General features: G+C 39.5%; 1 protein-coding gene across 2 annotated transcripts in view; it reads right to left on the reverse strand.

The window, feature by feature from the left end:
* Positions 1 to 22,192, reverse strand: part of MCF2L2 (MCF.2 cell line derived transforming sequence-like 2) — a 252,449-nt gene that overhangs the window by 101,781 nt on the left and 128,476 nt on the right. For both annotated transcript variants that reach the window (XR_007135864.1, XM_047787395.1), the window contains exons 13-14: positions 15,830 to 16,007; positions 10,391 to 10,482 (exon numbers count right to left, since the gene is read on the reverse strand). Coding sequence is in view for 1 of the 2 variants with exons in the window: in XM_047787395.1 (XP_047643351.1) it covers positions 10,391 to 10,482; positions 15,830 to 16,007 (270 nt within the window). In the remaining variant the exon portion in view is untranslated. The remainder of the gene's footprint in view (positions 1 to 10,390; positions 10,483 to 15,829; positions 16,008 to 22,192) is intronic.

Here is a 22,192-nt window from a genome sequence, read left to right on the forward strand (position 1 = left end):
TTTCCTTTGATAAGAGTGTCTTGGTATTTACAATAACCCCTTTCAACCACACTTGGGTTTATGCTAATGAGGTGACTTTTGGAAAGCACCTACAGCCAGTCTCTCCAGTCTGTGGAAGCACAGGTGAGGAGTTCCTGCTGGGGTGCAGCAGAAAACGAATCCGACTAGGAACCAGGAGGTTGCAGGTTCGATCCCTGGCCTTGCTTAGTGGGTTAAGGATCTGGCGTTGCCATGAGCTGTGGTATAGGTCACAGACGAGGCTTGGATATGGCGTTGCTATGGCTGTGGTGTAGGCCGGCAGCTGTAGCTCTGATCCAACCTCTAGCCTGGGAACCTCCATATGCCTTGGGTGTGTGGCCCCCCCAAAAAAAGAGAAAAAAATAAAAGCACAGGTGACAGCTTGGGTTTGTGATGGCAGGGGGGCATGGATGGACATGGAAGCAGTCTTAGAGAGCTGAGTCCTGAATGTTTGGAATCTGAAGCTATCTCTAAGTAGATAGTGCAGAATTGAGTTTGGTGGGGTTGGGAAAAGCATACAACGGATATACAGGTACCTGGAAAATGTGATTGGGTTATTTTTGTGATGGGATATATTCTATTTGAAAATTTTATCCCATTCCATTCCATTTGGTCCTTTTTATTTATTTATTTTTAAAGGCTGGTGTACCCACCGAATTGAGTTCACTATCATCCTCATGACCTGTAAGTTGAAAACCTCTGATAGAGTGAAAAGAACACAAACTGAGGTGTGAGAGGTAAATCTGGGTGGGGATCCCTGGATTACTTTGTAAAAAGTGACCTCGGGGGAGCACCTTGGTTCTCTATCAGTAAAATAAGGGTAATTACATCTATATCAGAAGGTTGTTGTGGTGATTAGAGATAATTTACTAAAATGTTTAGTACAAAGAAAAGGCTTAATGGAATTTATGGTTGGCTCTTTAATATTTACTTTTTGGAGATTAAAACAGGTAATTATGTAAAGTACTCAGCATGCTGACCTTCAGTAATTGCTGGGTAGTTGCTACCTGCTCAGGTATGAGAGACCCCAAATTTCTCACCAGCTGGGAGATGTTGGCCAAGTCACTTAATCTTCCTGGGCAACCATTTCCTTCTGTGTAAAATGAGGGAGATGTGATTTGGCTATGAAACACTCCTCTGCTTATAATTTTAAAAACCAGCAGAGGTGCTACTGCTTCCAATTTTGAGATGAAAGCTAAATTGGAGTCAGAGTACTTTTGGGAAAATTTTAAATTAAGCTTCCTGAAAGCTCTGGAGGAAGAGAGCATTTTCAAACAAATGCTTGTTTTTTTCAAATATTTATCCTTTGATTAAAATAATGGGCCAAATATTGTGTAAATGCATTTGTGTACATAAGCCTATTTCTGTATCTATCTATATCTTAGTTTTTCTATTGGAAATGTAATTTCTTAATTGTGGCAAGTTTAAAATTATGTGTCTTAGCCAAATATTAAAATAAAACTCACTTCGTGAAAATAAATAAATAAATTAAATAAAATAAAATAATGGGCCAAGAAAACTGACCATAGGCCAACCCATGAATTGCTGCTGTATTTCTCTGTTAGGGTTTCTGTATGAGCCTCACTGAATTATAAAATGAGGTTATTTTAAAGCACAGCAACAAGTTTCTTGTGAAATCATATCCTGTTTCCTTGTAGTCACCTTGACTTGGAGATGCCCCTAGGGCCTCCCAAAGACAGGATTTTTCTCAGTCAACTGGTACTTGACAACCATAAACTACTCCACTGGGAGGCCAGTCAGGTAGGAGACTCCCTTCCTCTGTACGTTCATTTTATTCTGAAGAAAAAAGGTAGCAGTGAAGGCAGGCAGGCTGGCTGGCAGCTGTTCCAGGCCCAGCATCACTCCCTGTACCCCCATACCTACCCAAGCCTCTCCCCAGTTTTGAAATGACACCAACCCAAATGCAGGCTTTCTAGGGTCACTTTTAATGATGACTTCCTCTATCTTCCCAACAACATAGAGTTTGATTTTTTTTGTCTACCATATACATATTTAATGGTGTGTGTGTGTGTATATATGTAAATAGATACAATTTTTTTTTTTTTTTTTCAGGGCTGTACCTGCAGCATATGGAAGTTCCCAGGCTAGGGGTCGATTCGGAGCTACAGCTGCCAGCCTACGCCACAACCATAGCAATGCAGGATCTGAGCTGCATATGCGACATACACCACAGCTCAAGGCAACACCGGATCCTTAACCCATTGAGCAAGGCCAGGGATTGAACCCACATCCTCATGCATACTGGTTGGGTTTATTACCACTGAGTCACAACAGGAACTCCTCCCCTATATTTCGATGAATGACATATTTCCAAAATAGAAAAAATAGGCTAAGTGCCTAACCTGAAGGAATTTTGTAAAAAAAAAAAAAAAATTTATTTCAATTTCTCTGAAGAATAGATCTTTTAAAATTTATTTTAAAAAAAAGATTTTTTTTTTTTTTTTTTTTCCCAGCCCTGCCTATGGCATGCAGAAATTCCTGGGCCAGGGACAGAACTTGTGCCACAGCATTGACCCAAGCCACAGCAGTGACAACGCCAGATTCTTAACTGCTAGGCCACCTGGGAATTCTAACAGCTAAATTTCAATTGACCATTAACATTGTTTTTTTCTTCCTCACAGGAGACATAGCAACATGTGAAACAGAATCAAATTAGTTTTTCCCTTCAGTGATTTCTTTTCATGATTTTAGGAATGCTTGGAAAGCAATTTCAGCTCCAACTTTTTAAAGTGATGGTATCTGGTAATTTAATGTTCAAGTATGATTTATTATATTATTACATTTCTTAAAAGTAAAGCTGCTAGAGCTAATACTGAGAGAGAAAAGGCAAGGCAGATAAGGGGTTGAACCAACCTCTTCATTAAGTATGAAGAGTGATCACTACAAGAAGTGTTTAACCCTTTTCTGGCATTATAAATTAATTATGGAAACCCAAGAAAGTAAAAGAAGAAGTATGACAAGTAAGAATCACTGAATATATATAGAATAGCATGGCTTAGAGGATAGTGGGAAAGAAAGGAAAAGAAACCTCTCCAAAGGGCATCCCCTTCCAGCTCAGTCCAGGGTGGCCTTAGAGACTCCATCCCAGAGTGAAAAACTTCAGCCTCCCTGCTCCACTGCTGGAACTGGCAGGCAAGGGCAAACCCCATCCCCTTATTTTTGAGATCCAGTGGGTTCTAACATGGAGAATAGGAAGGACTTTTGAAAAATAGGAACCACTTAGAGAATCTATTCTTCAAATGAATTCCTAGCTGTCTCAATTTGTCCTATTTGCTTGATCTTGCTGGCCCTTTTCAGCACATCTTTTCCTACTACTCTTCACTGGGCAATCAGTCCCTTTTCAAAAACAGCAAGTATTTGCAGGAGATTTAAGGGATTGTCAGTCACTCAGTAATACACTGCTGTAGAACAAGCTCATTTAGATTTTTCCCACCTCTAGTCCTGATTGTATTGGGAGAAGGCTTCCAAGAGGGAGGGGAGAGGCAGGGAGGGGACAGGAAGGCTTTAGGATATTTTAGACTGAAGCCCTTTGGAGGGGAAGGGCAGGCTTGAGGAGACAGGCATAAGTGGTCCTGAGGCTTTGCGGAAATGCGAAATGATGAGAAAGATAAGGAAATGGTTCTAGACACAAACTTTACAAAATTTTTCCAGGGTCTCTTTTACCTAAGACCTTGAATTTCCCAGCTAGAATTATGAGTAATTAGTTCAATGTTCTTGCTGGCTAATTGGCTTTTATAGGCTGGACTAATAATCTAAACATTACTTTTAATATTTATTTATGGGAGAAATGTCTTCTTAAAAAACTGTAAACCTTGCAGCACTGTTTTACCAGTGATAGGCAAGTCTGTAGTTCTGTTAAATATATCAGAAAGTGAGGAATATGTCACAAGATACCTTTCTCCCATTCCCAAACCATGAAAATGTGGAGAAATAAGTATGCCAAGGACACTGAAAAGAAGTTGCCCATACCTCCTGAGTTTTCTCAGGCTATTTGATTTCATGTGATTTTAACCTCAATGCATAAATGTCACTGTAACTTAATTTTTACTTATTTAACTCATTAAATCTTACTTAACTCATAAATAAAATCATAAGTTTGAAAAGTGCTTTATTAGATTTATAGAAGTGCCCTAACCTAGTTCACAAAAAATTTCCACAAAACCTCAAGGCCAATCGGTTGACTCTCGCTGGTGTGGGGAGGGCTATAGCCCAGCTAACATAAAGAGAGTGTGGGTTGCTGCTACAGATCTACGAGACTTCACAAATGCTAGACTCGGCCTGTACAAAACCACATTTTCTATTGTTCCTCCTGAGTGCTCTATCTTGGCCAACCACTTCCTCTAATGAGGAATCCAGGACAGAAACTTCAAAGTGTCTTCAATATCCTTCTTTCCCTCCCTAGTAAATCTACCCTCTTGTTTCTTTGCCTTGATCTATTCCTTCATTCATCAAACTTTTTCTGACAGCCTGGAGTATTTCAGGCATTGGGGAGAAAACCAGGACTCATGGGTATGAGCTCTGCCCATCTCCCTTCTTGCCACTGACATCAGTAGGTTCTCAACATCAAAGTCTCACCTAGACTGTGACAACTGCTGGTCAGTCTGCCCGTCTTCATCTAATTTACTCTTCATTGTCGGACCAATGTTGTACCAATCATAGGTGCCCTTGGTGGCAACAACTCTCAACCAACCTTCAGCAACCTGACTTTGCTCTGCTCTCTCAGCTTTCTTGGTCCATTCCCAGAATAGCCTATGCTCCCTTTGGACTTCTGAGACTTTATATCCTCCCCCATCCTGGAATGCCATTCTCTGTCTTATCCACCTTTCAAAGATGTATTTATTCTTTAACAGTAAGTCCAAATGCCACCTCCTCCGTAAAAATATCCCCAATACACTTACTATGAACTACAGCAAGTATAGTTTCCTCTTCTGCCCTCTATCACACCATATTCCTCTCACCAGAGGTATGTCATTCTACTTTATATGATGAATTGTTGGAAATTGATTATTTCTCCCATGAAACTTGTAAGTTTCCTGAGTTTGGGACCCATGTTAGAATTGTTTTCCATATGTTTAAACTGAGCTGAATAAGCCACCCAAATTGGACACATCAGATATTTCAGTCATGTCAGTATTCCATTGGTCAAAGAGCAAAGCCAACAGTGATCTTACTGTCATTCTCTTTTTTCATGTAGTTAGTTCCCTCAGTGAAAAATATATTCTCACAGATTAATATAATCATATCCTCACTCCCCTGAATTTTGGACTCTGTATTAGCCTAAGAGATCCATATCTACCTTAATTAGTTCTTCTAGAGGCCAATGTGACCAAAAGAACAACCCTTGTACCAAGTGCATTCTAGTCACCAAATGCACAAGTTAAAAATCCAGATTCTTGGGAGTTGCCTGGTGGCTCAGTGGGTTAAGGATCTGATGTTGTCACTGCTGTGGCTCTGGTTACTGCTGTGGTGTAGGTTTGCTCCCTGGCCCAGGAACTTTTGTTTTCTGTGTGCATAGCCAAAAAAAAAAAAAAAAAAAAGTAATTCTTGTACCTTATCACAAAACTCCTGAATCAGCATCTCTGTGAGTGGATCCTGAGAATGTGCATTATGAATAATCTTCTCAGGACTGCGGTACATACGAAACTGAGAATCTTCACCCTAGAAATTGTTCAAAGAGCTTGGTTGGGGGCTGCCTCATGGGTGTGGTGGATTCTTTGAAACTCTCATTAGCTCTAAGAATGACTAGACTTTAAATATCATAGAAAATGAACAGTGAAAGAGGTTATAGTTCATAGTTTTCTAGTTGAGAATCAGAAAGGTAAATGGAAGCTTTTGGCATTTGGAAGAGTGAGAAAGCAAGGAAGTGAATTTGGCCCTGATCTATTACCATTTGGCAGAAAGATCCATATTGGAGATTTGAAGAAGCTACATAAGGCCTGAATCTGACTTTCCTTTGGCTTCTTTTCATCTTTTACACAAAACATTCCATTTATAAACACAGGATTAAATGGAAAACTAACATTACTAAGAATCTTCTGTATATCAGGGCATCAATGCTAGGTGCTTTCTACATATTTCTCATTTAACCAACCACCTGCGAGGTTACTCTATTTATCCCTATTTTTGCAGAAGAGGAAATTTAGAGGATAAAAGGTTAAGTAAACTGCTACTTAGGTAGATTGAGTAAATAATCAGGTAGATAGGTTAAGTTAGATAGCTAAGTAAACTACTAGATTAAGTAAACTGATAATTTCAAATCCCAGTTTAACCGTTTACTAGTTGTATGAGCCTTGGGGAAACTCACTCAGCTTCTCAGAGTCTCAATGGCATCACCAATGAAACAAATATCACCTTCCTCACAAGGTATTGAAGACTTGTGGTGAAATCAGAAACGTGCAGCACCAAGCACAACGTCTGGCCCTCAGTCAGTGTTAGCAAACCTTCCTCACTTCTCTGTTTCCTTCCTGCCTTCGCTTTTTTTTTTTTTGGTTTTGTTTTAAAAAATTGTTATGGAGTTCCTGTGTGGCTCAGCAGAAATGAATCTGACTAGTATCCATAACAACATGGGTTTGATCCCTGGCCTCGCTCAGTGGGTTAAGGATCTGGCATTGCCGTGAGCTGTGGTGTAGGTCAGAGTCACAGCTCAGATCTGGCATTGGCGTGGTTGTGGTGTAGGCCGGTGACTACAGCTCTGATTGGACCCCTAGCCTGGGAACTTCCATATGCCATGGAAGCGGCCCTAAAAAGACACACACACAAAAATTATGAAGGAGCCTGTTTGCACAGAAGCATGAAAAGCCCTCGCTATTTTAAATGAGTTTAAAAGGTGCCCAGGAATTCTGTTCATTGGTGCTCATAGCTAGTAACTCTTCCTTCTTCCTGAGGTTGATGTTCAGGTAAAAGGAATACTTAACAGCCTCTGGCTTCATTCTAGCTCCCAAGAGGCTGTGATGTGAGCAGCCCCTGTGAGTCATGCTTTCAGCTTCCAACTGGTGACATGAAGGGCAGAAAGGAGCCATATCACAACTGCCAGCAACCACAGCGGATGACTCCACTCTGGCTTTCCCTGATGGCAGAAAGCCAAGTGCATACCCTCACAGCTGCCAGATGCCCCCAGAGCCTCAGCCACTTTTTCAAGTCAAGCTTGTCAAGTTCCTGTGAACTGGCGCACCAAGGATCATCCGGTTGGAGAAGTGTGAACACCATTTTTGGGAATGAGTTCTCTGATGATGATAAAATCATATCATAATTTTAGTTGCAGGGAGTATCAGTGACTCCAGCAGCAGCAATCATGAATGGTTTGGGTTTATAGCTCCCCCCCCCCCCCCGTGAGCATTTACTCATGAAGGGGCAAATTATCATACTTGATTTGCTCTTATAGCCTGGTTGTGATTTCATTTCATCTTTGAATTCCAGGCCTAAGGCCAAATATATGTCAGAATTGTCACCTGTAGTCAGATTCACGTTCTCCTATCTATCCTGGTCATCCGTCTTGGACAGTGGCCATAAAACACAAGCAGCAGTAACTGTTCTTGATGTTAATCAACCTCCTTATCCCCCTTTTAACAGCCCATGGACTGTGCAGACATGAATCTAAACCTTCTTTTCTTACCTACCTTTTACTTACTAGTTTTCTTACATATTTTGGAATATTTCCCTGGCCATCCTACCTGTCTTAGGAAATACTAATTGCATTTGCTGATCCTAAATTGATTTCTAAGTCCAGGATGGGGGGATTTAGTGCACAAGTCCCCATTCTTCCTCTCACATTGTTCACGACTGTGGCTTCTGCTCTTCTCATAGCCTTGGGCCTTAGAAGCAGAAGTCTGACCAGCCACTGTTTGCCAAAATGAGGTAGACTGGCAGCCTCTGTTCTGCTTGCTTTTCCACCTCGACTGTTAACATAAGCCTTTCATTAAATACACAAACAAGGCAACAGTAAGGGGAAAAAATAACAAAAGCACAGAAGGATGACTGTAGCTTGTACCTGTGCCTGCTGAGCAGTACCTACGCTGTTGATGATCTGCCTGAACACAGGGAGTGAGCATCTTAGAAGGATGGGCTTGGAGCCTGAATGAAATAAATAGCACAGCAGAAGGAAGAAACCAGAAGTCTGGTGGTCAGAGCTTTTTGAATTCTGTTCAACATTGCTCAAACCTATTTGCCTCTGACAGTATCCCTACCCCTGCTCCCACATTGTCTAGGAGTAAACAATAAATGTAGCTTATGGAAACCTTTGGTCTTAAATACTTGAGGTCTTCCCTGAGGAAAGGTGCTTTATGTATATTACTATATTTCCTTTTTTTCTTTTACCACACATAAAACAACAGCACTCATTTTTTCTTGTTTCTAATTATTGAAATAACTCTAATTTGAATTCTTATATATGAGGACATCCATACACTTACAATTCCCATGACATCTTTATAAAGTGTGCAGCTCATGAATACATTGTCTAAAGATGGGCAAAGTAAGTCACAGAGATGTGGCGTGACTTCAAATCACATGGTGCGTCAATGCAACAGTATATGAGTTCGGGGGCCAAATCTGGGCTCTAGCACTTTGGCACAGCCCTCACTCTCAGATGACATTCTCCGCAGACCAGGGTACAGAGAAGGGTAGAGTGATGCTTAGTTTTGAATGTGATCACAGTTAAACTCTTTTTATATCACTTAATGATTTTACAGACTTCATGAATGTCAAGTTAGGTGAAGTTTAATTATATTTGCCCATTTCAAAAAAATCATGATATTTACTATTTTATATGGCTGATCAAGACTGTATGATACAATGAGCAATCATACACCAAAAAACTGGAGAACCTAAAGACATGGACAAGTTTCTAGTAATAGCCCGCCAAAACTGAATCAAGAAGAAACAATCTGAACAGTCCAATCACTAGAAGTGAAATAGAATCTTTACTACCAATAATTTAAAAACAAAGTCCTGAAAACAAAAGTTCAGGACCAGATGGCTTCACTAGGAAATCCTACTAGATATACAGAAAGGACTTACACCAATCCTCGAACTCTTCCAAAAGACTGAGGAGAAGGGAACACTCCCAAAATCATCTATGAAGCTACCTGATACCAAAACCAGACAAAGACACAACAAAAAAAGAAAATTACAAGACTGTACGAAATTGCAGATTGTTTCTTAAGTCTGGAAGACATGGTGATGCAATTCCTCTGACCATGAGGGAAATAGCAATGAGAACGTCCTCATCTGCCCAGAATACAGAAGGATGACTGAACGAAGTGACCCAGGAATGTAGCTTTCTCTCTCTAAGAAAAGTCTGCCAGGAGCTAGTTTTCATGTTGTTTCTGGCTCCAGGAAGAAAAGCCTATGACTTGCTTTCTGCCTGATCCCTTAATGGGCAGTGGAGTCCCTGTGGGGAGCCTAGATTCAGACACACTAGGACTTGATGATGGATCTGAACTGTTGCTGAAGTTCATTTGAGTTCATGGTCTACTGGACTCTGTTTCAGAGTCATTCAGTCAGCCATTTACTTTTCAGTGAGACAGAGGAGAGGGGAGCCTTTTGGGGTTGCTGTGCAGCAACATATATTCATAATTTATCTTGTTTGGATTTTAACGATAACATTACCCTACAATTATACAGTGCTTGGCAATTTTCAAGTTTTCTTTTGATGCTCAAAACAGTTTCAAGAAGATGTTTTCATTCCCATTTTTATAGATGAGAAACTGACGTTTGGAGAGATTATGTTGCTTAAATCTAGGTCTGCAGGATTCCAAAACTTATCCTCTTTTGAAAAATTTTTATTTTAAAATAACTATAGATTCACATGAATTCTGCAAAGAAACATACAGGGAAGTTCCATGTACTCTTCTTCCAAAGTTAACATCATACAACTAGAGAACAGTATCAAAAGCAAGACGACTTTGGCACACTCCTCAGTGCTTATTCAAAGTTTACCAGCTGTATATGCATGTGTGTGTGTGTACACATGTGTCCATGTGTAGTCATATGCAATCTTGTCATGTTCTTTTTCTATATGAACCATACCCTGTTCTACCAATTTAAAATACGAAGGCAGATGACAGGAATGAACAAAATGATTTTTCCTTAAATAAAACAATATCTACCAACAATTCTGTACATGACCAAACAGTGTTTCATTTCTAGTTGCAGTTAAGAAGAAAAAAAGGAAGAAATCCTACAAATCTCAGTTCTTGGGAGTACAACTCTGTGCTATATGCCTTTATGGCTCTATCTGGAGGTGATAGTAGGTATGAAATAGGGAAAAACAATTTATTGGTTTATTGATAATTATGGCAGCTATCTTTTATTGTGTCAGAAATTTCTATCAGTAAAAGAAAGGTGACCTTACCTTGACTTCAAATTTAGTCTCATCATCTTCCTTTTCCAAAGAGTTCAAATCTGTCTCCACATAAGGTTCCTCTGATGTTTTCTGACAAGGAGCTAGAGGGACAAAGAAAACCTGCCATTAGTTTGGCTATTTGTTTTGTTTTTGTTTTTGTTTTGTCTTTTTGTCCTTTTAGGGCCTCACAGGCGGCATATGGAGGTTCCCAGGCTAGGGGTCTAAATGGAGCTGTAGCTGCCAGCCTGTTCTAAGAGCCACAGCAACTCGGGATCTGAGCCGCGTCTACAATCTACACCACAGCTCACGGCAATGCCGGATCCTTAACCCACTGAGCAAGGTCAGGAATCGAACCCAAAACCTCATGGTTCCTAGTTGGATTCATTAACCACTGAGCGACAACAGGAACTCCGCAATTTGGCTATTTGGCTTACAATTAACTCAGAGCATTTAGCTTGACTTGAACCTGTTGACAGAGTTGATTAGCAAAGCTTAATTGAACTGCTGCAATAATTTCCAAGGTAGTAGATGAAATCGAAAGTGAAAGAGATATGCAGAAAAGAAAGAGTCCTTGGAGTTCCCTGGTGGCCTGGTGGTTAAGGATCTGGCATTGTCACTTCTGCGGCTCAGGTCACTATTATGGTGAGGGTTTGATCCCTGGCTTGGGAACTTCCGCATGCCATGGGTGCAACGCCCTCCCCACCCTGAATCCCTGATCCCAAGCAATTGACATTTGATCCAAAGAGAAAAAAGTCACACCCAAAACTACAGAAAACATCAAACCACAACAAATCAGTAAATGTAATGTGGTAAAAATGATAGTTTCCACCATTCTCATTATTAAGGCCCAGCTAAAAAGTCACATTCTTCATAAAGTCTTCCTTAACTATTCCAAATTCTATGGATTCTTTTATGTACTGATACTTTAGCATTAATCATTTGCAATGTATAGTATTCCATTTGATGTTGTTCTTGGATTACATGACCAGATTTAATTCTAGGTATACCACATTCTACTGAATATATTTTTATATTATATAGGTTTTTAATTTGTGCTTATTATAGAAAATTTTAAAAATACTAAAATCTTACATTTTAAACACAGTATGATTATACAAGAGGATGTCCATGCCTGCCCTAGGAAGAAATTGTTGGATTCCAGAACAGATACAACCATATTTATTAGTGGACAAGAATCAGCTGAGTCTGAAGGGAAGCGCTCTCTCCTCTCAATCACTCTATCTCCCTCCTCTCCTTCCCACAGGGCCCTCGGACACCTGGGACTTGCCCTTCTTTAAGCTCCACGGTCATTTGGCTATAAGACTGGGATTTGGGAAGAAGCAGCCATGGTTAGGCTGGAGACTTTCTAACCCAGCTTTGCCAGAGGGCTGCATTGGGGTAAGGGCTAAAAAGCTAATATGTAAGAAGTATTTCAAGTTCATTTTTTTCTGCTTTTTTTTAGGGCCGCACCTGTGGCATATGGAAATTCCCAGGCTAGAGGCTGAAGCAGAGCTGCAACTGCTGGCCTACACCACAGTCACAGCAACTTGGGATCTGAGCCATGTCTGCGACCTACACCAAAGCTCATGGCAACACCGGATCCTTAACCCACCGAGTGAGGCCAGGGATTGAACCTGCATCCTCACGGATACTAGTCGGATTCATTTCCACTGCTCCACAGTAGGAACTCCTTACTTTGAGTTCTTGTTACCAGCGTGACCCTTGTATATACAGTTCCTTTGGGAAACTCACAGGATACATGTGATTAGTCCAGAACCCCCAAGCGTCACCCAGCTAACACCACCAACATTAACCTGATGCTTCTCTGTGGTGGACTTGACGGAAGTTGACTCTCTTGCCTCCAGAGGCTCCTCCCTTCCCTCAGGTTCTGTGAGCCAACTGGAAGCAGCTGGGTTTTCTGTAGGTTTTCCATAGATGTTATGTTGTAATCTGTAGTGAAGCATACTGTTTGCTGCCACAGGTTACATGACCACTGAAGCTACTTTATAACAATGGACAGTCTGTTGGGCTCCTCATTCTCTGAAGGATCTCTGTAAGCTGAGTGATTCCAGGCATAACAATGGGATACTAGAAATACATGCACTTACTGGCAACACCCGTGACTGAGAAGCACCTGCCCTAAATGCTAAGTACTGTGATGAAGTTAAAGGCAGGGACGTGGGTGCTGTGCTGCCAGCATTCAAGTCTTGCTTGAAGCACACATTATCAAAGTGCCTTAGCTGTTTCAACTGTAAAGTGGGGAATAATGAGAAAGCCCACAGTATAGGGTTGTCAGGAAGCTTTAATGAGTAAATATGCATAAAATGTTTAGGTCATGGTAAACACTCAGTATATTTTAGCTATTATTATAGCCACAAAAGAATTTCTTCCCATTCCTTATGTACTTCAGAGAGGTTGAATGTTGTACCCAAGACACCTGGCTACCAAGAGTCAGTGCTGAGATTCCAGCTTCCATCTCTAAGCAGCCCTGAACATGTTCCTTGTGCTGTGAAACAGAATGGTTTACCTTGGCATGGACCCAGTGACTAAGCAATGAGACAGATGTTTCTGAAAACCCTGTTAGCATCCTCCTAGAATTCACACTTGGGGGTTACTCTCCAAAACAAAGGTGAAGACCGTTATACAAAATGAGCAAGTTGCCTAAGGTCAACAATACGTGTTCAGACATTTCAAAGATCTGTGTACCCTAGGAGGGTCAATACCTACTATGAAATCTTGTGTTTGAAAAGCCAAGAAACAATCTATCATCCTTGCTTTGTTTACTAGTAACAAACACATGTCCCTTAAAATAATAAGGGAAGCAAAGTCATCAAAGTGAGCATAATTTAGTTTTGGTTAAAAGCCCCGGACAGAAGTCAGGAGAACTGACCCCTGTTTCCAACCATCCAAGAAGGATGTCTCTCTGTGTGTGAATCTCTGTGTGTATCTGTGGTATGTATTTATAAGTGTTTCTGAGTGTGCATGTATATATAGGGGTGTGTGTGTGCATGTGTGTGTGTGTGTACACTCAGGAAAGAAATTCACTAAGCTGTTATCAAGACTAAAGTCTAAAAAGTGGAATATGTGATGGGACACAGAGGACTGTAACTTGTACTGAATTGAGAGTTACCAAAAGACGCCATAATTTCAGATAAATGAAAACTGAAAGAGCTTGTTGCAAACAGACCTGCAAAACAAGAAATGATAAAGGAGGTTTTCGGCCTGAAGAGACTTGACATAGGATGTAATTCAATAATAAAGAATACCAGAAATGGTGAAAAAGGGGGGTTAAATATAAAATAACATATATTTTTTCTTTTTTCTTCCTTTCTCTCAATTTCTTTAAAAGACATATGACAGTTAAAGCAAAATGGGAATATAATATTGGGACATAGAACATATGTAGATATAACATTTAGGATAAAAACAGCATAGAGGATGAATAAAAGGAATTTGGAACTATACTGTTGCAAATTTCCTATATTTACATAAAGTGCTACAATATTAACTCAAAGTAAATTGTGAGAAATTAAGGATGCACACAGTAATCCCTAGAAGAAACAGTTGGGGAAAAACAATTCAAAGAAGGATGTGTGCTAAAAAGCCAGTAGAGGAATTAAAATGGAATGCTAAAAAAATTTGCTAACCCAAAAGAAGCCAGGAAAGGAGATCAGAGGAATAAAAAACATACCAGACAAACAGACCACAAATAACAAAGGAGTATCTCTAAATCCAGCTATATCAATAATTACAGAGTATATAAAATGGACTAAGGACTCCAACTAGAAGACTGAGGTTAACACAACATTTTAAAAAGTCAAGACTGAGTTACATGCTGTCTACAAAAAAATATACTTTAAAAATAAAGACAGAAATAGAAGAACAAAGAAAATCCATCATGCAAACACTAAGCGTAAGAAAGCTGGAATGGCTACATTAATATCAGTCAAAACAGACTTCAAGACAAGGACTATTACTAAAGATAAGAAGGGAATGAGAGATATTTCATAGTTATAAAAGGGCTAGTATATTTGAATATGTATGTGCTTAAGAACAGAGTTTCAAAACAAATACATACATCATGTCCAAGAGTATTTACCCAGGAATGTATGATTGTTTTAACATTAAAAAAAAAAATAAGTCACTGTAATCCACCATATTAGCCAATAAAGGAGAAAAACTGTATGATCATCACAATATATGCACCAAATACAGCATCTGAAAAATTCAATAATCATTCAAAATAAAACTCAAATTGGAATAGAAGGGAACTTCCTCTACCTAATAAAAGGCATCTGTGTAAAACTTGCTGCTAACATCATATTTCAAGATGAAAAATGAACTCTTTCCCTGATTATTGGGAAAAAATATGAGTATTTGCTCTCACTACTTCTATTCAATATTGTATGAGAGGTCCCAGCCATTATCATAAGGCAAAGGGGAAAAAAGGCATAAAGATTGAAACAGAAGACGTAAAACTGTCCCTATTCACAGATGGTATGACTACATTCCTATACAGAAATACATTTCCATTGATAGTTATATATAGTGAATTCCATTTATTATAAGGTTTTTTAAAAAAAATATGAAATGCCTAAGATCTTTACCCTCAAAACTTCTATATTATTGAGGGAAAATGAAGACCTGAATAAATGAAAGAGATAACATTTATGAGTTGGTAGACTCAACATTGGTGAGATAAAAGTTCTCCCAAAATTGATCTTTGTATTAAGTGTATAATCCCAGGAGAAACTGAAAGGTGAGTCTAAAATTTATGTGGAAATGAAAAGGACCTAAAATAGCCAAACAATCTTGAAAAAGAACAAAGTTGGAAGACTTAACACTACCTGATCTCAAGGCTGACTAATAAACTATAGTAATCAAGACGATGTTGGATTAGAAGTTTCTGTTGTGGCTCAGCAATGACTAGTATCTATGAGGATGAGGGTTCGATCCCTGGCCTCTCTCAGCGATTGAGAGAGAATCAGGCGTTGCTGTACCCTGTAGGTCTCATAGGCAAGGATCCTGCGTTGCTGTGGCTGTGGCGTGGGCTGGAGGCTGTGGCTGTGATTCAACCCCTAGCCCGGGAACTTCCACACGTGGCCCTAGTTTAAGGACTTACTTTCCCCCAAAGAACCAACCTGACGACTCCATTGCTAATAGAATCTTGTGGGCCTTTTAAAGTTCCTCAATGGAGTTTATTTTATGCTAATATTATTTGTGCATTTATATTATTCTTCTACTAGACTGTGAGCTTCTCCAGGTATCCAGACACTCAATTTTATCTAACTTTGTCTTTAACACCAGTATTAATCCATATCTATAGTTTGTCTTAAGTAGTAGCTATCAAAACAATGACGATTATGCATCTTGAACAACCATAACTTCAACCCTCATGGGCATCAATGAAACATAAGGCCACAAAACTTCCTTCCCCAAATAACCTACCCAAGGTGGAGGGCTGGCTGATTTTCGGTGACACCCATTTTGGGGAGGACTCAGGATGGGGGGCCACGGGTTGCACTGGGCGAGTCTGTCTAGCTGCCAGTTTCATCAGACTCATTTGCCTCTTGTGAAATATTTCCTGCACATCACTCAACTTCTGCAGGACTTTCTGGGCTTTGACCTGTGGGAACAAAAGCAGATCTTGAGCTGACTGCTCTGCACTGATCTTGAGGACATGAGGCAAGCCCTTTTTCTCATCTTCCCCTCCTCCCTGCCTCCTTATCTCCCTCAGGTGACCCTTCTCTGGGTATCCATATGTAGGTCATTGCACACATCCCCTTTTACAGAATTTGGCTCTAAAAGCCTATAGCTCCCACTTGATTAGCAGGGGTTGCACCCTTTTCAATACTGTATCTCCAGTCCCTAGAACACTGCCTAGCACAGAGTAGTGCTGAGTAAATATATGCTGAGTGGGTAAATGTTCCCTAAACCTTGTCCATTCATGGTAGAAAAGGATGCCACAGGCCATGAATGAGTGGAATTAGACCAACTTATAAACCAGGAGGATTTCAAAATAAGAAATGTACCCTAAATAAAGACCCTAATGGAGAAAAGACCTGTTAAGTGTTCTGGGGGAAAGAGGTAGCTAAATTCTGAGGTAGGTTCAAAGGAATCACAAGGACTTGTAATGAAAAGGACAGACATTTAAATTTTATTCTGTGAGACCCCTTTTCTATACAAAAGTAGGAAAGAAATAAATTAAAGGAATACCAGTGGAAAGGCGAAACTCAAACACGTTCTGATAACTGACTATACGCCCTAAGGCAGAGGTTCATAGCAGAATAAGAAACAAGACCTGTTTAACCTGAGTTTCCCCAAGTCCTGAATTCAGCTGAATACATTTCTTTCAACACAACATCCCTCTAGCACTAGTGGGTCCAGGAAGTGGGTAGACTTTTCTTCGTCATGCTGACTCCAACAGTAAATATTTCATGATTTCCAGACAATCTGGTTTCTACTGCACCAACCTCAATATTGTAGCATAAAAGCAGTCATAGATAATAGATAATATATAAATGAATGAGAGAGGCTGTGTTCTGATAAAATTTGATTTACAAAAATAGGTAGCAAGCAGCTTTGGCCCACTTTGGAATCCAGTTTGCTGACTCCTACTCAGGTCTGTGTTTAAAGGGTCTCTTCAGAGAATGTGCCTCTGGCCTCAGGAAACTCAGTTGTACAGTGGACTTCAGGTTCTGATAACATAACTATGAGTCTGAGTCCTCAGATAAGCCTAATTCTCTTATGTTAGGGTGGTAGCAATGTCATTTTGTACTGTGGGGGGATGGTGATAAGACTTGGTGACCAGCCACTGCTACCCAGCCCTCTGGCCCAGGGATTGAGGAAACTGAGACATAAGGATTAATTGCTGCACAAAGATTGAGAAATCAGACTTAATGGATGACTGTCATATTGGTAATGTGTGGTGGTCAGCTCTGGTGTGAGGTCAGTGTCACATGCTAGAGCCCAGTGAGTCACCACTTGGGCTGTACAGGACTCAGTTCACCTTAGCTCTTTTGCTGCATTCCCTTGAGATCTCAGGGTGAACTCTGAAAATAATTGTTATGAGGCAGTCAGAAGGGACTCTAAATTCCTAAGTTGACTTGGGGGAAGTGGGTGCGAGATTAACAGCTGCATTCCCCTCTTTCCTTTTTTTACTTGCAAATCCATTCTCTGTACCACAATCAGAATTGTCTAAAATGTAAATCTAATTATCTAACTTCACTGTTTAAAAGCCCTGCAGGAGCTCCCTGCTGCATCAGACCCCTCATGCTGAGCACTGGGCTTTTCAGGACTTGACCCTGGTTTCCCTGTCTTACCTCCCGGCAGTACCCACCCCTTACATTCCAGGCTGGAGCCACCAGAGTTCCTATAGTGCTTGTTTCCAGCCTCTCTGTCTTTGCACTTTCTGTTCCTTCTGCTGCAGTTCCCTTCCCCTACTTTGTCTTCTCTAAAAATGCCTACCTAGTTTTCCAGACCAAATTTAGGCATCCTCTCCTACATATACCCTGGCCTCCCCAGGCTGAGTTGACCATTCCTCCCCTGGGTACCTCACAGTTCCTTCTATTCTATATGCTCTTGGACCAAGGAGCATTTACTGGGGACATGTTTGTCTTCAACCAAACTGCTAGGACCTTGATATAGGAGTTGTGGCTGTCATTACTGATTCCCAGAATAAAGCGCAAACTGGATAGCCAATGAATATTTAAAGAACTGAATTCTGTTATTTGCTACTGAGATTATTTCATTCCCTGGACTGGGTGGTAAAAATGAACGAAGGAGAAAAATCAAAACAGTAACACTAAAAGGATAGCACAACAGCAATGTATTAGGAAAAATCACTTGTGGAGAGTATACTGTCAGACAGAGACAAAGTGGCCACTAATAAGAACGAAAGTATAATTGCTGATGTCGTTTTGGTAATTACTATGTCTTAAATGTAACACAGTCAATCTTTTAGACAGAGTACTTGTTTTTTTAGAAATAAATTTTATTTTTGATTTTTTGTCTTCTTTTTTTTTTTAGGGCTGCACCCGTTGCATATGAAGGTTCCCAGGCTAGGGGTCAAATTGGAGCTGTAGCCGCCAGCCACAGCCACAGCCACAGCCACAGCAATGCGGGATCTGAGCTGTGTCTGCAACCTACACCACAGCTCCCAGCAATGCCAGATCCTTAACCCACTGATCAAGGCCAGGGATCAAACCCACATCCTCATGGATGCTAGCCGGGTTCATTAACCATTGAACCATGACAGGAACTACAGAAATAAACTTCATTTTTTACAGTTTTAGATTTGCAGTAAAATTGCAAAATAGTATAGAGAGTTCCCATATATATATACTACACTCAATTTCCCATATGATTAATATCTTATGTTAGTATGGGACATTTGGTACAATTAATGAACCAATATTGACACACTACATTATTAAAATAAATTATTATTTGTCTTTAGGGCCACATCCGTGTCATACAGAAGTTCCCAGGCTAGGGGTCAAATCAGAGTTATAGCTGCCAGCCTACACCACAGCCATAGCAACGCTGGATCCTTAACCCACTGAGTGAGGCCAGGGATTGAACCCACATCCTCATGGATACTAATTGGGTTCGTTACTTCTGAGCCATGATGGGAACTCCCTAAAATAAATTATTATTAAATCAAATACATAGTTTAGATTTTCTTAGATTTTACCTAATAAATCTTCTTTTTTCCCCCAGGGTTCCATCCAGGATACCATATTACAATTAGCTGTTATGATTTTTTAGGCTTTTCTTGACTGCGACAGTTTCTCAACTTTTCCTGTTTTTGATGAACTTGACTGTTTTGAGGAGTACTGGTCAGGTATTTTGTAGAATGTCCCTCAGTTGGGATTTATATGATATTTTTCTTATGATTAGATTGGAGTTACAGGCTTTTTTGGGGAAGACCACAGAAATAAAGTGCCATTTTCATCACACTATATCAAGCGTATACACTTGTTGGAGTTCCTGCTGTGGTGCAGTGGGTTAAGGATCTGGTGTTGCCACAGCTGTGGTCTAGTTGCAGCTTCAGCTTGGAGTTGATCCCTGGCCTGGGAACTTCCACATGCTGTGGGTGTGGATTAAAAAAAAAAAAAAAAAAAAGGTATATACTTATTTACATGACTTAAGACTCTTGATGCTAACCTTGATCACCTAACCATGTTTCTTAGGTTTCTCCACTGTAAAGTCACTCTGATTTCTTCCTTCTCATTCTGTAGTCTTTGAAAGAATGTCTGCGTGCAGCCCACACTTAAGGAGTGAGGAGTCATGCTCCATTCCCTCCAGGCCAGCATATCTACATAAATAATTTGGAATTCTTCTGCATGGGAGATTAGGTTTCTTTTCCCCATTTCCTTATTTATTCCATCATGTATTTATGTCACAATGGATTCATGATACCTATTTAATACTTTGGGTTGTAACCCAATACTACTTTGTGAATTTTGTTCCTCAAATTGCTCCAGCATTGGTCATGGGGAGCTCTTTCAACTATCTCCTATGTTACACATTATGGTTTGTTTTGTTTTGTTTTGAGCAGTTTCTTATTTTCTGGCACTACAAGATGCTCTAGGATCATCTTCTTTAAAAAACCGAAGTATAGTTGATTTACAATATTATATTAGATTCAGGTGTACAACACAGTAATTCAGTATTTTGCCTGTGCTCTATTCCCTGTGCGATACAATATAACCTTGTGGCTTATTCATTTTATACACAATACTTTGTACCTCTTAATCCTCTACCCCTATCTTGCCCTCCCCCTACTTTCTTCTCCAACTGATAATCACTAGTCTGTTCTTTATATCTGTGAATCTGTTCCCCATTTGTTTTATTTTTTAGATTCCACATATAAGTGATTTGTCTTTCTCTGACTTATTTCATTAAACATAATACATACTGCATAATACTCTAGGTCCATCCACATTGTTGCAAATGGCAGAATTTCATTCTTTTAATGGCTGGGTAATATTTCATATATACTCTTCTTTATCCATTCATCTATTGTTGGGCACTTAGGTTGCTTCCATATCTTGGCTTTGTAAATAATAGCCAAGAACACTGGGGTGCTCCTACGAACACTGGGGTACAGGTATCTTTGTGAATTAGTGTTTTCATTTTCTTTGGAGAAATACCTAGTAGTAGAATTGCTGGATCATCCAAATTTCTATTTTTAGTTTTTTGAAGAAATGCTATACTGTCTTCCATAGTGATAGCACCAATTTACATTGTCACCAATAGTGTAAAAAGGTTCCACTATCTCCACATCAATGCCAACATTTGTTATTTTGATGATAGCCATTCAGACAGAACTAAAGTGATATCTTACTGTGTTACTAATTGCATTTCTCTGATGGTTAGTGATGCTGGGCATCTTTCCATGTATCTGTTGGCCATGTGTATGTGTTCTTTGAAAAAAATGTCTATTTGGGTCTTCTGCCCACTTTTCAATTTTTTTTTCTTTTTTGCTTTTTAGGCCCAAACCCACAGCATACGGAAGTTCCCTGGCTAGGGTCAAATTGGAGCTACAGCTGTCGGCCCACACCACAACTACAGCAACACCAGATCTGAGCCATGTCTGTGACCTACACCAAGCTCATAGCAGTGCCAGATCCTTACCTATTGAGCAAAGCCAGGGATCAAACCCACCTCTTCATAGGTACTAGTCAGATTTGTTTCTGCTGCACCACAACAGGAACTCCCAGGTTGTTGTTTTTTTTTTTTTTAATATGCATTTCATGAGCTGTTAATATATGTATTTTGGACATTAAGTGCTTATCAGTCATACCATTTGCAAATATTTTCTCCCATTCAGTTGGCTGTCTTTTGGTTTTGGTACAGGTTCTCTTTGCTGTGCAAAAGTTAAGTTTAATTAGATACCATTTGTTTATTTTTGCTTTTGTTTCCTTTGTCTTAGGAGACAAATTTGAAAAATACTGCTACAATTTATGTCAAAGAACATTCTACATTTATCCTATTCTAGGAATTTTATAGTTTCTGGTCTTACATTTAGGCCTTTGATCCATTTTGAGTTTATTTTTGTATACAGTATGAGAAAATGTTCTCATTTTATACTTTTACATGTACCTGTCCAGTTTTCTTAGCATCACTTATTGAAGATATGGCCTTTTATCCATTGTATATTCTTCCCTTCTCCATCATAGATTAATTGACCATGAGTGCATGGGTTTATTTCTGGGCTATTTATTCCCTTCCATTGCTTTACATGTTTTTTTTTTGTGTGTGTGTGCCATATCATTTAGATTACTATAGCTTTGTAGTATAGTCTTAAGTCAGGGAGCATGATACCTCCAGCTTTGTTCTTTTTATCTCAAGATTTCTTTGGCTATTTGTGATCTCTTGTGGTTTCATATACATTTTAGGACTATTTGTTCTAGTTACATGGAAAATGTCATGAATATTTTGATAGGGGTCACATTAAATCTGCAGACAGCTTTGGGTAGTTGGACATTTTAATAATATTAATTCTTCAAATCCATAAATGGAGCTTTCTTTCCATTTCTATCATCTTCAATTTGCTTCATCAGTGTTTTATAGTTTTCAGAGTATAGATCTTTCACTTCCTTGGTTAAGTTTATTCCTAGGTTTTTTTTTTTTTGGATGCAATTTAAAATGGGATAGATTTCTTGCCTTTTCTTTCTGATAGTTCACTTTAAATGTATAGAAAAGAAACAGATTTCCATATATTAATTTTATATCCTGCAACTTCACTGAATTCATTTATTAGTTCTAATAGTTTTTTTTGGTGGAGATCTTAGAGGTTTCTAT

Source organism: Phacochoerus africanus, chromosome 1, assembly GCF_016906955.1.
Source record: "Phacochoerus africanus isolate WHEZ1 chromosome 1, ROS_Pafr_v1, whole genome shotgun sequence".
NCBI lineage: Eukaryota > Metazoa > Chordata > Mammalia > Artiodactyla > Suidae > Phacochoerus > Phacochoerus africanus.